A 22,477-nucleotide genomic window follows, 5' to 3' on the forward strand; every position below is an offset into this window, starting at 1 on the left:
CAAATAAAACAAGTGTTCATTTTCATAATTCTACTTTTTCAGTCTGCCTGGAAAGCACTTTATGTACAACATTGCAGTTTTAATGTGTTAGCTAGACATTATTTGTTTAAAATGTTCTTATAATAAAACAAAACGTGCTTGGTAGTGGAGGGGTTAATGTTTGCAGCTTCTCGGTTTACGCCAGTGATATCATTGCCATGCCTGTTTGATGCATGTCCATTTTTATGTTTATTCAGCAGGACAGACAAATTACCTATCAAGTATTACATATCACCATGTAGCAAAAGGAGATATTGAGAGTAGTTTTGATTTTTGTTTTCTGCATTTCAGTAAGAGTTAATAAATCATTCAGAGATAATAGAAGAAGCCTACATTTTCCATTAATCCCGTGGTTGGATCCCAGACAAAGATGAATAGTCAGAAGTCAAAAAATATTTGTGATAATAAACAGAATGCTAAATAAATGACCCCCTCCTTCCCCTCTAAGAAAAAAAAAAACTATCACTTGTCTTTCTTAAAAGGTCACAATCTACAAGATCTGTACATGTAGTGTTCATTCCATGCTGTGGGAAAGAGGATTTATTATCGTTAGGAACCCTTAAAATATATCTGGAAGTTACGACTAAAGCCAAATTAATCTTGAAAGAAAGATATATATTTTATGGGATTTTCGTTTGCCGTTACCCTTTCAAGCTAGTCCAGGGAGAACAGTAAACTCAGTAAATCCAGTTAATCCCTGGAAAAACTAAATTGAAGAAAAGTGGGGTACATCCATTTACAAAAGTGTGCAACATCTCATATTATATTTGGTCAAGTGTCAAGTGGAAGGAGTCCAAAAATGACAAATTAGGAGACATGGGGTATTCCTGGAAGGGAATATTTAGTGGGATTACAATTAATATGATTTAAACAACAGTCATGTGATTAAGCCCATCTTAAAAAACCTATATCGAGGAGTAGCGCTCGTTCTTTGCCAATACACTCCTGCTGAGAGTGACGGGCTGAAGTGCTTCAGGTGCCCATCACACAGATAGAAGTAGATGCGGCCATCACATCCTTGAAAGGCAACAAGGCCCCAAGCCCAGATGGTTACGACATAGGCTACTACAAGAAATTTAGGAAGGAACTCATTCCACACCTAACTAACATACAATCACTTCCTACAGGAGGGCACTCGGGACTTAGATATTGCCCTGGCGAATGTCATCTTACTCCTCAAACTGGATAGGGATGACATGATAGCTTCCAATTACGGACCTATCTCCAGAATCAATTCAGACTTAAAAAAATTTGCCAAAATTCTAGCCACCATACTCACTCCGCTCCTCACGCGTATGATCCATCCTGACCAGGTTTGCTTTATGCCAGGCAGACAATTATATGAAAACACCAGTCGAGGAGCGGTACTAACTTGGCACATGGCTGAAACAGGGAAGCCTGCTCTGGCACTCTCATTAGATAGTGAGAAGGCTTTCAACATTCTTTGGCTTCCTTTATTTAGCCTGCTTGAATCCCTGGGCTTCCCAGAGCCGTATTTTAAGGCGATACAGGCCTTGTATGCTGGTGTGCAAGCTCAAATGATTATCACTGGAGCAAGATGGATATCATTCACACTGAGTAATGGGACCCGTCAGGAATGCCCACTGTTCCCTTTATTGTTTGTGATTTCCCTGGAGCCACTGTTACAATCTATTAGGCAACATTCACACATAAGGGGGGTGACAATAGTGGGTCAACAAATTAATTGTAGCAATGGACGGATGGATGAACCTAAGAATAGGGGAGGCCTTGGTTTACCACACCTATACTTTTACTACCTAGCGGCACAATTAGCCCAAATAGCTCATTGGCACTCCCTCCCTGACCAAAGACGCTGGATCGAGATAGAATCACTACTCATGGAAACAGACCTTCCTCAATTCATAATATGGCTCCCCAAAGAATACAGAGCCTTTGTGCGGACTACATGCCTGGCAATTCTTAATGCTATTAGACTCTGGGACTTGACTTAGATCCCTTGACATGCCTCCCCTTTAAACCTACTGAGGGCCTCACCAACCCAGAACAGAAACTTGTAAACATGATTTACTTAGCGGCTTGTAGAGCACTAGCGCAGAAAGGGGATCAATGCAGGATTTCTTAATGGACAAATTGACAGCCCAAGTGCAAAACACCCTGACAACCTTCCACAAAGTGTGGGAAAATTACGTGGAGTGACATCCACACATCAACATCGCTAAAAATGCACAGCGCAAGGGGACAATGTAGTAGTGCATTTTCCGGTGCCATGGGTTAAGTTTCTGATAACTTTACAAGTTTTTTTTACTTTTATTTAGAGTAAGTTTCCTTTGTACAGGCCACTCAGTTGACCATGAGATAACAGGCGGGGTGCCTCTGTACAATAGCACACTCACTCAAACATATATTTTCCTTAATTAAAAAAAGTGAATGAAATGTAATTTATCCTCAAACACTACATTGTTAAAGGATCACTCTTGGTGGTATGGTAAAAACCATGCCACCACACAAGGACACTGCATGTGTTTGGTTTTTGCTGGAGTTATAACTACCACAGACATCCATCAGCTACCTGGAACAGGAGTTCAAACTGGCTATGTCAATTTTGTCCAACTTTTGCCTTTGCTGTCAGCATGCAGAAAACAAATGCATAGCCTTTTAACTTAACTGCATTGTTATCTCTCCTCCTGTACAGCCAAATCCTCTTCCTGTAACTTCATACAGATTCTAGACATAGACGCTAGACATATCAGCTTGTGAATCCAGTCTATGAGAAGCACTGGATTGGTTGGTCACCCAGACAGTCATCCAATGAGAAAAGTAGAATGATCAAAATTAGATACAGAAGCCATTTCTACACCTAACGTACGTTTAGATTTTAAGTGATAGAGAACAGATTTTGAAAAAAAAAAAGTCCATATAGATTTTTAATATGCATCTTAATTACACTGTTTTATGGAGGGGTTTCTGCATTTGTGTTGTATCTCTCTCTTTTTGTATGTTTTTTTTTTACCCTATTTGTCTCTTTATCCCCCTGCTTGACACCTACACTAACTGTCCACCCCTTAACAGGTTTCTGATTAGGGGATAGTAGGAATATGGTGTCACAATATCTCACCATTATAGATTCATATTGTGTTCATACAGCGCAGCCCTTGCCCTTGCCCTTGCCCTCGCCAAACAGTCATACTTTTCCTCTCTCATTAGTTCATGCTCCCTCAATCCCAGGCGTCTCTTTGACACCTTGAACTCTCTTCTTTGCCCTGGCTGTGGCCACTTCCCAAACTAACCTCACAGCCGATAGCTTTGCATGCTATTTTACCAACAAGATTGAACAGCTAAGAAAATAATTCTCCCCACCTTGCCGTTCTCTTTCTCAACCACACGTAGATCATGCCTTTCCTACCCTTCAGACTTTGTCCCGGCTCCTGAACAAGAGATGGCTGCGCTTCTCCTTTCCTTTCACCGCTCGATCCTGTCCCATCTCACCTTATCAGATCTCTCTCCCCTACTCTGGTGCCTTCCTTAACACGCATCTTCAACTGCTCTCTCTCTCTCCTGGCATTGTCCCTGCTGACCTTAAACATGCCACTATAGTACCTATCCTGAAAAAAAAATATCTTGACCTGTCCTCCCCCTCTAACTTTTGTCCCATATCCCTGCTCCCTTTTTCTTAAAAGCTTATGGAAAGACTTGTCTTTACCCATCTGACTTGCTTCCTCAATTTCAACTCTCTCCTTGCCCCTCTTCAATCTGGCTTCCGCCCTCTCCACTCTACTGAGACTGCTTTTATCAGTTCCTAACCACCTAATTCGCAGCTAAATCCAAAGGCCACTACTCCATACTAATTCTTCTTGACCTCTCTGCTGCCTTTGACACCATTGATCATGCTCTCCTTCTTCAAACTCTTCAGTCACTCTGTTTCTGTGACTCTGTCCTATCGTGGTTTCCTCTTATCTCTCCCAACGCTCATTCAGTGTCTCCTTTTCTAATGATATCTCCTCCACTCGTCCTATCTTGGTTGGAATCCCCCAAGGCTCTGTCCTTGGACCCCTCCTATTTTCTCTTTATACTGCCTCTCTTGGCAAACATATTACCTCTTTTGGATTCCACTACAACCTGTACGCTGATGACACCCAAATGACACCCAAATATCTCCCTCCCCCCTGCTGTCCTGCAATGTGTCAATGCTTGCCTTTCTTCCATATCTGGCAGGATGTCCTCCCACTTTCTGAAACAAAACTGAGCTCCTTGTCTTTTCTCCTCCTAATACTGATCTTCCTCTTTCGCTCTCCCCTCAAGTAAGTGGTATCCACATAAGTCCATCCTTGCAAGCGACCTGTCTTGGGGTCATACTTGATTCGGGCCTTACCTTCGAGCCTCACATCCAGTATGTTGCCAAATCCTGTAGATTCCATCTTAAAAACATAGCCCGCATCCTTTCTTACGCAAGATGCTTGTCAATGCTCTAGTAATTTCCCGCATGGATTATTGTAACCCTCTCCTAATTGGTCTTCCCAAAAGCAGTATTGTCCCGCTACAGTCTGTAATGAATGCTGTCGCCAGACTGATTTTCCTCTCTAGTCGGTCCTCTCACACCTCACCCCTCTGTCAGGCCTTACATTGGCTTCCTGTATCCTATAGACGTCAATTAAAAGTGCTAACCCATATCTATAAAGCACTGAACAATTCTAGCCCCTCTTATATCTCTTCACAGATCCATAGGTATGTTCCTTATTGGTCTCTCCGCTCTGCCCGTGACCTGTCCATTGCTCGCACCCGTACGGCCAACTCACGCTTGCAGGACTTCCTGCGGGCGGCTCCCTTCCTATGGAATAGCCTTCCTACCGCCATCAGACTCTCCTCTAGTCTTGCATCTTTTAAGAAGTGCCTTATAATCTCTATAGGAAAGCTTATGGCCTCCAAGAGTAACCTCTACCTTACATACCTGTCTCTTGCTCTCTCCTAAAGGGCAGCACTCTACTCTCTCCTCCAGTTCTGCTTCACTCCCACCTTATTTGATTGCTATTTCCTGTCTTAATGTGTTTTATACCCCACCTCCAAAAGACCAAGCTCGTTTGAGCATTTGCCTCTTCAACCTATCATTTCTGTAAGTTTTCTTGTAATTGTCCTATTTATAGTTAAATCGCCCCTCTTATTCTATTGTAATCTGTTGGCTCTATATAAATGGCAATAATAATAATAATAATATCAATTTATATATATTATATAAGATACATATAAACACATACATACACTTATAGAAATATAGAACTATTATTATATATTAAAATATAGAAAATTCTGTATGCAATATTTGTAAAAGGCTTTAGCACATTCATTGTTACAGCCTTTTAAATAAAGTAGAATATTAGACCATGCTTACATGCTTATAACTCAAGTATGGTATAAAGAAAAATTATACCTTTTAATATTTATTTAGCATTAAAGCAAATAGCACAGCTTCTGTTTGTATTTTGCTGAGTCACCCAGGTTCTGTGGGGAAGGTGAGGGGGCTAGCCATCGAGAGCTAGTATGCATTCAAAAAGCCTAACAACGTGTGCGAGTGCCAGGCATCTCAAAAAGCACTCTGGGATAGTTTCAGAGTTTCAGATAGTGTGTGGCCCTCGCAGATGAGTGGGACTTCTGACCAATACAGGCTTCAAGATGGCTGCCCACAAAAGAGCCAGATTCACTGTAACAAGATAGTAACATATGTATGCATTACAAAATACCGCACCAAAGTGCTATAATACAATATTACATGCAACCAGTTATTTTAGCAGCAGTAAAAATTACTACTACACTTAACGGTTTCAAAACATTTGTTTGTAAATGAAATACAAGGACATAATAGGTGTTGCGGTTACGGTAACAAACACCCTAATAAGAAGCATATAAGACAATTTTATAATTAATAATAACATGGTCGGTTCCAAATATGCACCAGCCCTTTAAAATTTGTTTCAGGTCATAAACTTTCCTATGTCTCTGCCAGTGCAAATTGGGGAAAAGCTATTTAAAATAGAAGATCTGCAAAGAGTACCAGCTAATAAATTTTAATGTTTTGTAAATAAGAACATTGTGATGGGGGGGGGGGGGTCTACTGACAATGTTTTGTAGCTCTGAAGTATATTCAAAACTCACTATTTTGAGCTCTTCGAAAATAGGGATATGAGGGTAGATAAGAGACTTGGGAGCGACATGTTGCTAATCCAAAACCAGACTACGTATTTAAGCATGATTAGCAAAGCAAAAAGAATAAATCCAAAATAATTATACCTTTCATTGAAAAAAAATCTTTATACAAGACACTGTTATTTCGCCCTTCCTTCACGTCACAACCTGTAACATATACTGACTAGCGGAGAAGCAGAAAATTAATTTCAGAGATTATTGTGCATTTGAGTGAACCCTGTCTAAACACGCCTGATAAATGGTAATAGCGTTTTATAACGAGCAGGTGACACTGGAAGCTCTGTAAAACCGCACTCTCTTAAATTTCCACATTGTCTCATTTCCTTATGTTTTATGGTCTCAGCCTGTCATTGCTTTATTGACTTAGAGTTATATCCTCCACATCAAGTATTTGTTTACCTCGTGCCCAGCAGTCCTGTGCTGCTTAGAAGCCAATACAAATATGTAATTTGTAATGAAATAAATGCGCTTGGGACGCAAGAATGCAGTTCCAATTCTATTAACTGATTATGCACGAGAATCGCATTACAAACCAACGATGCTATCAAAATGAGTGGATATATACGTTAGAGGTTCTGCGAAGCTGCATTACAAATTGGACAGACACAAATATATTGCATTGGAAAATGGGTCACTTAACAGAAGTAAACGTTGCTAAATAAATTTAAATAATCCTAATTATTGCTATCAATTTTAATTATTGCCCTAAAGCTATAATGATTAACGTATACATTTGTAAAATGCATAGAAGCAGTCTGAAGCAGAAAATACTCAGAAAGCATTCTTGTCTTAATTGGACGCTCTGAAATAATTCTGACTGTTTAAACAGAGAGCATGACATCAGTGTACAAACACACCGCAGGAGTGATCATGTAGCCTTGCTCACTTATTCAATTTCCTTTTACAACCACTTTGTTGCCGCTACTTAAAAATTACAGACGGATCAAAGCATGACACCGCTGAATTTTTTTTTTTTTTATTATAATATCTAGCAGCGAAAAGAACATAAAATTAAAAAAAAACAAAAAACAGAGAGTTAACATCTACGGGTTTATTCCACCAAAGTGTCAGTTGGCAAGACTCCAAAAAGATGTCCCCATTGGAAACATTCTCCAAGTCAGCTCAGCTACTTTGGAGTAAAAATTGAAGTTCGGGGGAATTTCATTACTGAAAGGCATTAACCTGTGGTCATCTCCTGTTAATGTAGAAATGCAATTTCTGCACCAGCAACATCACTTTAATCTTTTAAATGTTTTAATGTACATGTTAAAACAATTGATTGGCTAAGGGTTATTGGCGCGAAGACTGGCCTTTTAAAACAAAACATTCACAAATGTGTGGATGACTTACTATTTTTACCTTACTTTTTTCCCTCACTTCTCTTGCACTTGTTCTCTCCCTGCTCATCCAAAGCACCCCTCTCACTCAACCCCCTCCCTTTTTTATTTTTTCATTTATTTTGTCCCTTCCTTGTACATAGGCTCAAAGCTGTGTATTTATTATGCTTAACGGTTAACACTCTACCGACTGGAACTTTTGTTCGGGATGTATAAGGTTAATGGAGGTTCAGAATGTTGGCCTCGCATGTCCTTTAACCCCTGTTAGTAATAGGAGACACATCTGTGTGCACACTTTAATTGAATAAAGACTCTAACAATAATCTTACAGTATGCCCATAACACTGCCAAGCAATGAACATTAGGTCACTGGGGCAAAGATGTGCCAAGTTTTCACTAGTGAAACTTTTTCATTTAATTCAAATAGCTTTAATCAATAAGGGAGAATATTTGTCAAATTGTGACATTTAGCATAATGCAAAAAAGCTAAATATCACATAAATTCACAAACGCTTTATTTTGTCACATTTAGGTTCACAGAAATTACAGCTTACCTTTTAACATTTTTCTTCCAGCCGAGCAGCCAAATAGGTTGATAAGGCCACTTCTTGCCCCCAACGATGTAGTTGCTTCTAATAGTGCCCCACTTAAGAAATTAGAAATGGAAGTTCTATACAGAGTTGCACAAAATCCAACATGAACATCTTGCTCCAAAGAGGTGCTCAGGACCTCTTTACAACTGATAGTGATCAAGCGTCTTTGTAAAAAGCATAGAGAAGTATCACTGTCCCCTTCAAACGGTTCTACATTGTAGATCTGTGGGGAAAAAAAACAAAACATTATATCTAACATAAAGTTCTAGGTCATATAAAATACGTTCTAAAAATGTAAATGAGCATTCATAGTGTATACAACATGAAAACAAACAAATAAGTAAACAAACAAATAATAAAGTCTAAGCTCACCAACATTTTGTGAACGTCCTAAAATAGTTAAATCAAGCTACTGAATTTGTACAATCAATAAGAAGAAGATTACAATACTGTAGAAGGAAATAAGGACTAGGATGTACCATCACTCATATATATATATATATTTTCCCAAGTACTGTAAGAAAATTAAAACTAGTTTTTTGTTTTTTTTTGTTTGTTTTTTTAAAAACACTATTAAAGCTATTGGAAAAAACGCATACCTGATATCATATGCTATGCTACTTGTGTAACTTTCACCGGTCTTCACTTTAGCTGAAAATGACCTTATTTTCCTTTTTATGGACTCTGCTTGTATAAGAACTGATTCCAACGTTCCTGGCTTTGGCTTTGATTATCAACGAATGTCTACATTTAATATGTTTGGATTTGCTTTTCATACTATTCAATATTTTTGTATAAACTTTTCAGAAGATTCTTTTAAAAATATGAAAATATACAAAATGTAGCATGTATTAAAAAAAATGACTATATTAAAAAAAATTCAGATGTTTCAAAATATGAAATCATTGTAAAAGTGTATCAAAAGATATTAAATAATGTGAAAATTGTATCCAAAAATATTAAAATTAAGGCCATAGTTTGTTGTAAGAAATTATATCACTTGCAAACTGATCAGCCATTAAGCCAAATTCAGCATCGATCATAACAAAAACCATAACCTTACTATCACAGCTAAAATTAAAGTTGGTAGCCTGTTGAGAACAAGAACACTATACAATGTTTTTGTATTGTTTTTTACTTTTCTAATTACATAAACTATTTTATTATCATATCATGTTGTATTAAATTCTTATAAAATTGGGACCCATCACCGACTGAATAAAAACATTAAAAATCACATACATTTATTTTACATTTTTCATTAGATGGTTTATTTTCTTTAAATGTATGTTAGAGATTTATGAGTTGATATCCCAATCCAGTTCAGTCAAGGCACAGCTAGGGCACACATGACGTTGAAGGGAAGAAACCGAACATTGTTTCTGCTACTTTGCCTTTCTCTGTGTTCTTTCTATGCTGCCTGACTGCTGAAAATTACATTTTATAACAATGCTTAACTGGCAGCCAAAATGGAGGTGCTCAGTTCCAGCACCTTGAGATATCTAAATTTACAGGGCTATTCACTAACGTCTAACTGGGCACATACCAAATGGGGCAAAACCATCTGGAGTACTGCAAGGCCATATCGACTACAACATTTGGACATTGCTCCCAATATAGAATTACGATTTTGAAATCCAAAACTATTTCTCTACTGGGGCTAGTAGTGAGTGGGCAAAAAAAAAAAAAAAAAAAGGAAATAAAATAAAATAAAATAAAAAAACGTAATGGTGCGATGGTTCTATACTGGCTGGACAGAATTGCTAGCCATCCACCATATTTAAAAGTAAATAATATGGTGGCGGACAGGAGCTACTATTTTATAACCACCCCTCCTAGCCACCAACCGTGGGTCACAGGAGGGAGGCTACTTAAAAAGAAGAAACACTCCTGGTTTAAGCAATTAGACTGGTTTCTCCTTGCTTTTTTTTTATCTGTTATTGCCTATCTATTCAACCTAGGGTGTGGGTTGTTTTACCAGTTGTTTAGTGGATATCCCCCCTTTCTCTAGACCATAACTTTTCCTTCCCATCTATCGAAGAGGAAGTATTTCCCCTTGGTTTCTTTTATACTTAAAAAGAAGGGTGCAACCATGAAATGGCCAAGCCCCTACCTCCACAGGCTTTATGTGGGAGGAATTAAAACAAATGTGGTGTAGAAATGTTAATGTTTTATTATATATCCCCAACCCATTGGCCATAGGTGGGAGAAGGACTATGGACAGTGGACAGTAACCTGTCCACACCCCATTATTTAATTCCTGCTTCCTCCCCTTGTGCTCATGGGTGGAGGCACATGGGAAACCAGTGATAGGCTATTTTACAGGCCCCATTCCAATTAGATGGAGCTTTGCTTAGTAACTGGGTAGTAGTATCTGACTAGTCGATAGTTTGTAGTTACCGAGTGGGCCTGGCTGCTCACTATTCAATAGATATGCCCCACCCACGTCATGACAGTTGGGGACATACGGAAGGTTTAAAACCTATATTTATTCCTAGAAGCTTCTTTTACTTCAAACTTTTTATTTTTATATAATATATATATATTTTTTGTATATATATATATATATATTACTTGTTCCAGTACAGAGCATATATATCATAATAATAATAAAAAAACATGGCAACAGTCACGCAGGTATCATACTTTACAAAGTAATGAGAGGCAATTCAAAGACTCGAACAAGGATTTTGCTGTTTAAATGTGAAAAGAGGATTACAAAACACAGGCAGTAGCTCAGCAGAAAAGGCTAAGGATTGTTCATTAGGTGTCAACTTTTTTTGAGGCGAGGGAAAATATTTTTTATATTTTAATGCGGTGGCTGGCTAGTTACCACATGGTTACCCTTAGCCCTTGCAGAGCAGAGAGTTTTTTTCCCCCACTATCAGCCAACTCCCTGCTAGGGCTTACAGCAGGCAAATCACACTTCACTTGCTTTTATGTAATAAAACAATAATTTGAACGATAATTTGCAAAAGTGTATCATGCTGGATGAATTCAGCCCCTATTTAGTTTAAAACCAGTACATATGATATTCCAGATCCTATACCTTGTACAAGGTTCGGATTCAAAAAACACAGATTTGGGGTTTTTCCCTAATCCTTTATTTAGGAGTTCAAAGATTCAGCAATACAGAAATAAAAAAGTATGGCATGTCATATCACAGTGATCACAATTCCGTACATTTAGTCAGCAAACAGCAATGCATTGTCTGGTACAGAATATGAGAACACATGGAAAGCACAGATTTTAAACCAGACACCGAATGCTTCCAGCATATTGTTGCCAATCTGATCAAATTGACCGAAATCCGACCCGAATTAGCTTTAGTACATATGATAATTTCCATTCCGGTTGGAATATGGACAAATCCTGTTAATGTTACTTTCCAGACTTCACCGAAACATATTTGTTGAATATAGGGATGAAGTAAACAGAATATAAAAAAATGCTTGGAAAAGTCAGTTTCACTTTAATTGGGTATATGACACAACAGGAAGAGGGTAAATTAAATATCGAGAATTAATTTTTGCTTTTGCACTACTTTCGTCCAAATAAAGAATAAGTATTCTAAATGTTGCAAGGTTGCACCTGTTCCTGCTAGGGTAATAGTGAAGGTCATGTTGACTCTAGAACTCGAAAAGATAAGAATTCAGGAGGGTCCATCCTTCATTTTGGAACAATTGCTTCTTTCAGCACATGTCAAAAATGGAAGGAGGTCTACAGTGATACTGAGCCATCATCTGTCAATGTGACATCCTACCACCATGAGTGGTAAAAAATCCAGAATAACTTTTTTTGCCAAATCGTAAAATTAAATAAAAAGTTGTTACCAAAACTAAAGTATATTCAGCATTCTTAATTAAATTGTTTTATTAATGAAACTTATTTAAACTAATCAGTAGGACAAATACCGTATCACAGTAAACAGAGAAAAATTAATGTAATTCTGGAAGGCAGGGGAGTAAAATAAAAATAAAAATTGCACAATCCCTGTGCTGCTTTCACAAATAATTTCCGTATCGTAGTCAAACAGGGGGTCCTGAAGGCTCCTATAAACCAGAGGGGACAATGCATGTGCTCCCCTTTCTTCCCCAAGCCACTGAAGCCATAGAATGGGAGAGGTTAATAATTACCAAAAGTGGTGCCCCCTAAACTTTAAATTTAGCACTAAAACATGGCCTTTTAAACCTACCCTTATTTAAGAAGATATTGTATTAAAAATTATGTTTAAGAACTATTTTTAGAAAATATAAAAATTGATACCTAATAAAAGTACATCATAGTCAAAAATATCTAAAATCTATAACAATGAAATGCATATTCAAATTCGTACATCTTTGCCACTGATCAAATGGTCTTCAAATACGTGATACTTTATATAACAATGTTCAAAGTAGGTCACCTTCGAGGCTTTACATTCCTCTGAGAAAAGCAGTTTCCACAAATAAAAATAAAGAGCTGGGACAGTCTGACCTTTAGCAGCTGTACTTGACAAGAAGTAATAAGAAAACAAATCAACAATACAGCGAAGATAAATTGATCCTGAAATTGCTCATTACTAAAACAGAAATCAACTAAATATAGTCAATTCTTAATTTGTTGAAAACAAACTTTTTACCTAAGTCTCGGTTGATCAATGTGTGTCTATGCTTACTCTTGGGTGTTATACTTGCATTACTTATTAAGTGTATGTGCACTTGATACTCATGTGATATTCAATCATGGATGCTCTACCATGTTGCCTTTTAAAGGAACACTATTGCATTAAAGGACCACTATATAGTGCCAGGAAAACATACTGTTTTTCCTGGCACTATAGTGCCCTGAGGGTGGCCCCACCCTCAGGGTCCCACTCCCGTGGCGTTGAAGGGGGAGGAAGGGGTTAATCCCTTACCTTTTTTCCAGCGTTGGGTTCCCTCTGCGCTGGGACTCTCCTCCCTCTTCTTCCATCATCGGCTGAATGCGCATGCGCGGCAAGAGCCTCGCGCGCATTCAGCCAGTCTCATAGGAAAGCATTATCAATGCTTTCCTATGGACGCTGGTGTCTTCTCACTGTGAAAATCACAGTGAGAAGTGCGGAAGCGCCTTTAGCGGCTGCCAATGAGACAGCCACTAGAGGCTGGATTAACCCATAGGTAAACATAGCAGTTTCTCTGAAACTGCTATGTTTACTTCAAAAAGGGTTAAACCTAGCTGGACCTGGCACCCAGACCACTTCATTAAGCTGAAGTGGTCTGGGTGCCTATAGTGGTCCTTTAAGAATGCAATGTGTATTCCAAAAGCTATAATGCCCTGGTGGTGTCCATTTAAGCTCCCGACCCCTACTTGCAGGGAGTAAAAAAGGTACTTTACTTGTATTTTCTTTCTTACAGCGCCGGTCTCAGCGGGGAAACTTTCCCTCCTTGGCTGAGATCATCGAGGAATATAGGAAAGCATTGGGAGGCTAGTGTACATGCGTGGCAAAATGCAGAGCTGTGCCAACCACTTGGCCTCTCTGAAACCCTCTGATTGAAATAGAGTTTTACTCTGCTTTTCCATCAGGAGTGCCTCTAGTGGCTGTCAGAGTGAAGCCAATAGAGGCATTTAAACCATGCACAAGATTATTGTTTCCAGCTGCAGTATTAAAATGGGGGGGGGGGGGGGGGGGGAGGGGGGGTAAGTTCTTAAGTTCTTAAATTCGTAAGTTCTTCTGACTTGTCAGCTTCACTGGGAGGGAGGTTTTCCCAAATTAATTTCCAAAAAGTGGTGATTTCTCTCAACCCAAAAACACTTCAGCTTGCAGAAGTGCTTTAGGCGTCTGGAGTATCCCTTTAAGTTTAATGATATTACAAAGCCCAGTCAATACGCTTTCACTTTCATATATGTAGATCGTAAACTCTCAAAGAGCAACTTTAAAATCTAACGTTCCTGAATGAGTTCAAAAACCTACATCAAGCAGGTCAACATCAATAAACAGTCTTACAAATGTCCTTGCATAATTCTGACTAGAGATTGCATTCTAAAAAGAATTAATGAACAATGTGTTTTATGTCTAAATATAGAAGTTGCACTCCAGAAAAAGCATTCAAAAAATGTGTGCTCTGTGGTATAAAGCAAGCCGTAATGTCTACACTAAATTAAAGTATCTTCTAACAGTTACAGGAAAAAATGCATTGTTGACAAAAAAAGGAGACAGTGTTTCCTCAGATGGATTATATATGAAATAATGGTGTTACTTTAATATGTGTAAAGTAGCCTTCAAGGCTGTCGCCAGAAAATCTGTTCTTTGTAGAACATTTTCCAATTCTGGTCCTCTTCATCGGCTCGGGTCTTGCATTTGATTATTTATTCTACATAATTTACAACGGGGTTTAGAATGTGCCTTTATCTAAATAAATAAATTCTAAAATATTTACACTTCTTCACATTCAGAAGCCTATCCGGTTAAAGTCACCTTCTGATTTATATCATTCAGTACAATAAAAACAAATAAAAAAAAAAAAACAGAAAGCTATATAAAAAAATAAATAAAAAAAAATCCATAGCTGGAAAAGACAGTTCTATAACATATTTCAGCCTACTGGAGAGTAGGATGCTTAATGTCAGTAAATGCATTACAGATTTGCATGATGTTGAGGCTTGACTCTAAGCATATCAAAGATGTTCTAGAGCAGGGGTAGGCAACCTTCATCACTCCAGATGTTGTGGTCTACATCTCCAAAAATGTTCTTACAGCTATAATGCTGGCACACCTCTGTTCTAGAGTCTGGGAGAAGGAGTAAAATATTTTGATTAGTGGGGCTAGCATGCCATCCTATTTAATACATGGTATCATCACTAGACTATGTAGTCACAGCTCTACCTATCGGCCTGGAGACATTATAGTTGGCTCACAATAAGAAGTAGCACAGCTCTGTCCATCAAACCATGATGAGGGATAACTACAGCAAAACTGAAAAGTTGACAAAGGCACATAAGCCAATGGACCCTCAACACAGTCAGCACTCATGCTAAGCTATGGCTGGCCCATTAAATATTATTTACCATGGCAACACTGTATTTAGCATAAGAATAAAATGCATCCCCAACCAACGCACCAAATTCCACCATACGTTTATCACATGACTATTTGACCAGTCACATATAAGAATATATAAATATTAACATCCCTGTATCAACATTTCAAATGGACAAAGAGGGACACTTTCATTTTAGAGATGCAAGAAGAGGTATGGCCAGGGTGGAGGCTATTCTGAGAAATGTTTGGTGGCTTACTAATAATTTAATGCTACTAAACTATAATTTAGAGTAAGAACAATGTATCTTTATTCACACACATATGTTATAGTTTAAAGACACATTACTGTGAGTATTATTGCTGTGGAGCTATGCTATACACTCAGACACACCAACAATATGGAAATTCTAGAAAAGAGGGACATTAGGAGAGAAAAGAGGGACAGATGGATTCGGGCTTTTAATAGGGACTGTATCTCTAGGGACACCTGGGAAGTATGTTATACAACTAACTACACACGGACACTCGGTCCTGTGCCAAGTTAACAGAGGGTCCTGCCTTAGTAAGGTAAAACTAAAAGAATGAAGGAAAGAGAGGGAGAGTAAAAAAGACAAAGAAAGGTAGTACAGATCAACCATAAGAGTGGATTTTGGGAAATGTTGAATTAAAAGTCCTTTGATGACTCCCCAAAACCCAGGTTAATTAATAATACTAGCCACAAAATACATAATACCGTTACACTAGAATTACTCTTGACTTATGAAGATGAAGAATATCAGAGATGAAGAATGTGGAAATAATGTTCACTACCAACAACTGCTCTGCTTCAACATAACATGGTGTGAAACAGGAACCGGAGGAGAGGCTAAAAATGAATTCTACATAAAACTGGACATCATCGTTTACAAGCCATTAAAAAAAATTGAGCACCATCACTGGTCATCAACTTTTAGGTGTTTGCAGCTTCTGCAGTGAATTTTGACCAAGCCACACAGTTGGCCAAAAAGTGAGTATAGAGAATATACGATATGAAAAATTTACATTTAAGACGTCAACTTTCTGTCAGGGTCCCGCAGGCAGCTGTAAGGGGAGGCTGCAAGCCGCTCGCAGCACTCACCCTTGGTTCTTCGCCGCCCGCGGTCTCCACTTCCTATGCCTGTTGGCAAGCGGCGTCCTCACAGCCTCGGACGCCGCTCGCATCCTCCTTCTCGTCTCCCGGCGGCAGCATGTATAACGCTGCACGCTGGGAGACTGCGCATTTATGCAAACGCCGGGGTCAGCCACGTGACCTGGCGTTAAAGTCACAGTATGACAATCACAGTAGGAGGTATAAATATCTCCCACGTGTGATTGTTAATTCTGATTGGAAGTTATCCAATCAGAATTAACCACATGGTTTAAATACTTACCTTTCCTGTCCCTCGGTGCCCTGTTGTGGTCTTTGATTACCTGTATTGCTGTTTCCTTGTGTTTCTCTCTGGTTACAGATTATTTGGCTTGTTCCTCCGACTCTCCTGTATTCTCCATCCCTTTGACCTCGGCTTGTTTCTTGTTCTCCTGTTTTCTGGCTCCCCTTACTCGGCTTGTCTCCTGACTATTCTTGGTGTGCTTAACCCGGCCATTCTAAGGACCGGTACTGCACCTTTTCCTCTCTGTGACCTGTTAGCGTGTTAGGTTCCCCAAATCGTGACATTACAACAGGGCCATAATGGAACCTGCTGACCTTCCACAGCTATTAGTTAATCAGGAGGCTAGAATGGATGGTTTAGACCACCGTATGGATCAGTTTGCTCAAGTTTTACAAACCATACTGGCTCGTACTGCACACTTGCAACCTGCCATTCAGGAGGCTGTTGCTGCTGTGCCCAAACCCATTCCTACTCCGTTACCCGTTCCTGCTCATGTAGTTCATATGACGCCGCCACAGCGCTATAGCGGTGATCCAGCATTGTGTCGTGGTTTCCTCAACCAAATTGATATCCATTTGGTGATGAATCCACGTTCCTATCCCACTGACAGAACCAAAATTGCCTTTTTGATAAACCACTTGTCCGGGAAAGCTTTAGCATGGGCCAACCCCATGTGGGAGAATACGTCTCCTATGTCCTTTGCAGATTTTTTGACAGCTTTCAAACGTACGTTTGATCAACCCGGTAGGGTTGCCTCTGCTGGCAAAGCTCTGCTTAGGGTCCGACAGGGTAACAGATCTTTAGCGGATTATACTATCAAATTCCGCACTTTAGCAGCTGGAGTGGTTTGAAATAATGACGCCCTCATAACAGCCTTTCAGGAGGGTTTGGCCGCTTACATACTGGTTGAAATAGCATCCAGGGAATTGCCTGTTCTTCTGGATGATGTTATAGACTATATAATTCTTATTGACAACCATATTAGAGAGAGGCGTAGTCAAAGACGGATGAATACACAGGTGTTACCTGCTCTACCCAGTACTGCATTACTAGCATTACCCGCTCCTAGTCAACCATCCCCCGAACCCATGCAATTGGGTGCTATGGGGTTAACTGAGGCTGAAAGAGCGTATCGTAGAAGGGGTTATGCCTTTATTGTGGAAAGAGGGGACACCACTGTAATACCTGCCCTAAATTACAGGGAAACTTCAGCACCTAAGGCCTAGAGAGAGGTCGGCCTTGGTGTTATGACTTTGTCCCCTCATGGGTCCATCTCCAGACCGTTTATTACAGTTTCTCTTTTGGTCAATAAAACCACTATAACAACCAAAGCCTTGATCGATTCAGGTGCGGCAGACAACCTTATGGATGAAAACTTTGCTAAAACCGCAGCCTTGACTTTGATCCAAAAGGCCACACCATTGCCCATTGAGGCCATAGATGGTAGACCACTTGAGAAACCTCTGGTGACCCATGAAACCCAAGAAATAGTTATGTCTGTGGGTGCTTTGACCAAGGAAAGGTTACCCTTCCAAATAATTGACTCCCCTACTGCTTCCATCGTTCTGGGTTTTCCCTGGTTAGTTAAACACAACCCAGTACTTGATTGGGGTTGTTTAGATATACTCTCCTGGGGGGAATCTTGTCAACGAGACTGTATGGCCCATGTACATCCTGTTTGTTTACTCAATGTGCCCATGGCTAAACCACTTTCTGTTTCTGTCCCTTCTGTGTATGCAGACCTTGCATTGGTTTTTGAAAAAAGGGAGGCAGATAAGCTACCTCCACACCGTGACTATGACAGTGCCATATACCTTTTACCGGGTACTATGCCACCTAGGGGTAAGGTCTACCCTCTTTCTGAAAAAGAAAATAAGGTTATGGAGGAGTATATACGGGAATCCTTGAGGAAAGGTTTTATCAGAAGGTCCTCCTCTCCTGCTGGTGCTGGTTTCTTTTTCGTTGCCAAGAAAGAGGGTGACTTAAGGCCATGCATAGATTACAGGGGTCTGAACAATATAACGATCAAGAATGCCTATCCTATCCCTCTCATCACTGAGTTGTTTGATCGTGTCAAAGGTTCTAGATATTTTACTAAACTAGACCTAAGGGGGGCTTATAACCTTGTTCGTATAAAGGAGAATGATGAGTGGAAAACAGCGCTTAATACACGTAGTGGACATTATGAGTATCTAGTCATGCCTTTTGGACTGTGTAATGCTCCTGCTGTGTTTCAGGACCTCATAAATGATGTCCTTAGGGATCTAATGCATGTCTGTGCCGTGGTATACCTTTATGACATACTTGTATATTCTCCTGATTTAAAGTCACACCATACTCATGTGAGGATGGTGCTTAAGAAATTGTTGCAGAACGGTCTTTATTGCAAGTTAGAAAAATGTTTGTTCGACCAGACTTCTGTGCAATTCCTAGGGTATGTCATTTCTGAACAGGGATTCAGCATGGATCCTCCTAAATTGGAAGCCATACTGTCCTGGCCTCTTCCCCAAGGACTTAAAGCAATACAGCGCTTTATAGGGTTTGCCAATTATTATCGGAAGTTTATTAAAAACTTTTCACCATTTATTTCCCCTATTACAAAACTAACTAAAAAAGGTTTGCACCCCAGGGTTTGGACTCCTGAAGCCCTTGAGGCCTTCGAGACTCTTAAAAAGGCATTTGCCACTGCCCCTGTGCTACACCATACTGATCCTTCCCTTTGTTATGGAAGTGGACGCTTCTGAATCAGGTGTAGGAGCAGTGTTGTCCCAAAGATTATCGTATGACGAACCCCTCCATCCCTGTTGTTACTTTTCTAAAAGGCTGTCTGATTCAGAAAAGAATTACGACGTCGGGAACAGGGAACTATTGGCTATTGTGATGGCTTTTAAAGAATGGAGGTACTTATTAGAGGGATCTAGACACAAAATTTTGGTTATAACTGATCACAAGAATCTCTCCTACATAGCAGATGCTAAAAGATTGTCCTCTCGGCAGGCTAGATGGTCTTTATTTCTTTCACGCTTTCAGTACGTCATTACATATAGGCCTGGTTACCGTAATGTCAAAGCTGATGCTATCTCCCGACAGTACGAACCTTTGGAGTCTATTGCCCCCGCTCCCGAACCCATTGTACCTGCGTCTCAGATAATAGCTGCTACTCCTTTGGTTATTTTGTCTCCTTTCCTTGATAGTATCAAGACATACCAAACCCAAGCACCCTCTGAGACACCTGTTGGTAGACTACACGTGAAAGTAAAAGACAGAAAAAAGTTGTTAGCTTTATTTCACACCGCCAAAACTGCTGGTCATCCGGGGATTACCAAGGCGTACAAGGGTCTCCTTCAACAGTTTTGGTGGCCTTCACTTAAACAAGACGTGGTGGATTATGTGCAGGCTTGTCGTGTCTGTACACAGTGTAAGTCGCCTAATGTTAAACCCCAGGGACTCCTGATGCCCCTATCTGTACCCAAGAAACCCTGGACCTACTTATCCATGGATTTTATTGTGGATCTTCCTTCCTCTGATGGACAGACAGTAATTTTAACTGTGACAGATAGCTCTAAAATGGCACACTTTATTCCGCTTAAGAAGCTTCCTTCTGCGGTTCAGTTGGCTCAGGTGTTTGCCAAAGAGGTGTTCCGGTTGCATGGTATACCACTGGATATCGTATCCGACAGGGGTTCTCAATTTGTCTCTCGGTTTTGGAAAGGCTTTTATGCTGAGATGGGGATCTCCTTGTCGTTTACGTCCTCCTATCATCCACAATCTAATGGAGCTGCTGAACGGGCTAATCAGTCTGTGGAGTTGTATTTACTCTGCTTCACGAATGCACACCAAGACAACTGGTCTCATCTTCTTCCCTGGGCTGAATTCGCCAGGAATACTGTGACTCATTCGTCTACTGGCCTAAGTCCTTTTATGGTTGCTTATGGGTTCCAACCCTCTGTCCTTCCTGGTGTATTCTCCGACAAGGGAATGCCCGCTTTGGACGAGCACCTCGCCTCCTTACGGAAGATGTGGGATCAGGTCCATGTTGCTCTCTCTCGTGCAGCGGTTGCTCAGAAGAGATTCGCTGATCGCCATAGGTGTGCGGCTCCTTCTTATGCTCCGGGTGATAAGGTTTGGTTGTCCTCTAGGAATCTCCGCCTCAGGGTTCCCTCAATGAAATTTGCGCCCAGGTTCCTTGGCCCCTATAGGGTATTGCAGAGGGTGAATCCCGTGTCCTACTCCCTGCATGTGTATACCTAACACGTTTCACACCTCCCTTTTGAAGCCTTTGCTCTGTAATCGGTTCTCTGGTCCTCTCAGGCAACCCGATTCCCTCTTGTACGAGGTGGCTGCTCTCCTCGATTCTCGTTTTTCTCGGGGTCGGTTGCAGTATCTGGTGGATTGGAAGGGTTAAGGTCCTGAGGTCTTGGGTTTCTGTCTCTGATTTGCACGCTCCCTCTTTGGTCCGCTCCTTTCATGCGCGGTTTCCTTTGAAGCCTTTGGCTTCCCGCCCTCTGGGCGGTCCTCGAGGGGGGGTAATGTCAGGGTCCCGCGCTCTCCCCTTCCTATGCCTGTTGGCGAGCGGCGTCCTCACAGCCTCGGATGCCACTCGCATCCTCCTTCTCGTCTCCTTGCGGCAGCATGTATAACGCTGCACGCTGGGAGACCGCGCATTTATGAACACCCCTGTAATGATTTTATTTCACTCATGCAAACTATAAGTGGTGTAATCTCTGCAATATACACTATAAACCTGTGGCTTGACTTCACTTGAGTAAAGTGTAGCAGTTTTATCAAAGGCACTTTTTTTTAGTAAATCTCTGCTGGTAGATATTTGCAGAGTCTGGAAATCATCTTCAATTTCCCTTATTTGCTGCAAATTTAGAGGCCAGGAATCAGTTGTAAATTCTATCTTTGCATTGATAATATTGGGGCAGCCTGAACATACTCTATAAACCTCTCCATTGCAGGGATCAATGTGATTTGTATTTAATGGGATATATAGTTCACCACTTTGCCGCAGTTTCTCTTCTGGAAATATTGTACAGCTACAAGCAAATATAAGGCATGACTACTATTATTTTATTCAAAAAATTTTATTTAGTTTTTTTTTTTCACATGAATGAAGATCATGCAGCCACATACAAAGAAAGAAGACATATATCTTGCAAGTGTTCTGATTTAGGAGGAACAGTCCCAATGTGTCTTTAGAAGTCAGTCCAGGGCCGGCGCTACCTGTAAGGCGGACTAGGCAGCCGCCTAGGGCGCCCCTTTGCGAAGGGGCGCCGCCAGGAGCGCCGGCCCCCCTAATGCTGCAGCCGCCCGAGCGCTCTGCAGAGAGCCTCAGGCGGCTGCAGCTTTGCCCGGGCTGGTGCGTCCATGAGGGCGCACCGCCCGGGCACAGCATGAGGAGAGGGAGGGGGCTGACAGGAGGGAAGCGCTCAGCGCTCCCTCCTGTCACTCCCTCTCTGTAGCGTGACCGAGCGCAGTATAGTCCGCCGGTACAGGGAGCATCTGTCTCCTGTACTCGGACGGACTTACAGGAAGTGAACACTGGTGTTCACTTCCTGTCAGTCCGCCGGGTACAGGAAACAAAAGCTCCCTGTACCCGCGGACCATGATACAGAGCTCGGCCACGCTACTATAGAGGTAGGGGAGGGTGGGGGGAATAAATAGAGAGGGGGGGGGAGATAAATAAATGGAGAGGGAGGGGAGGAGGAGAAATCAATGAAGAGGGAGGGGGGGAGAAATAAATGGAGAGGGGGGGAGGAGAAATAAATGGAGAGGGAAGGGGGAGAAATAAATGGACAGGGAGGGGGAGAAATAAATGGACAGGGAGGGGAGGGGGAGAAATAAATGGACAGGGAGGGGAGGAGGAGAAATCAATGAAGGGGGGGGAGAAATAAATGGACAGGGAAGGGGGAGAAATAA

General features: G+C 40.8%; 1 protein-coding gene across 7 annotated transcripts in view; it reads right to left on the minus strand.

The window, feature by feature from the left end:
- Positions 1 to 22,477, minus strand: part of PLCE1 (phospholipase C epsilon 1) — a 341,969-nt gene that overhangs the window by 154,868 nt on the left and 164,624 nt on the right. For all 7 annotated transcript variants that reach the window (XM_063434573.1, XM_063434570.1, XM_063434572.1 and 4 more), the window contains exon 3: positions 8,108 to 8,369. In XM_063434573.1, coding sequence (XP_063290643.1) covers positions 8,108 to 8,369 — 262 coding nt within the window. The remainder of the gene's footprint in view (positions 1 to 8,107; positions 8,370 to 22,477) is intronic.

This window comes from Pelobates fuscus, chromosome 10, assembly GCF_036172605.1.
Source record: "Pelobates fuscus isolate aPelFus1 chromosome 10, aPelFus1.pri, whole genome shotgun sequence".
Taxonomy (NCBI): domain Eukaryota; kingdom Metazoa; phylum Chordata; class Amphibia; order Anura; family Pelobatidae; genus Pelobates; species Pelobates fuscus.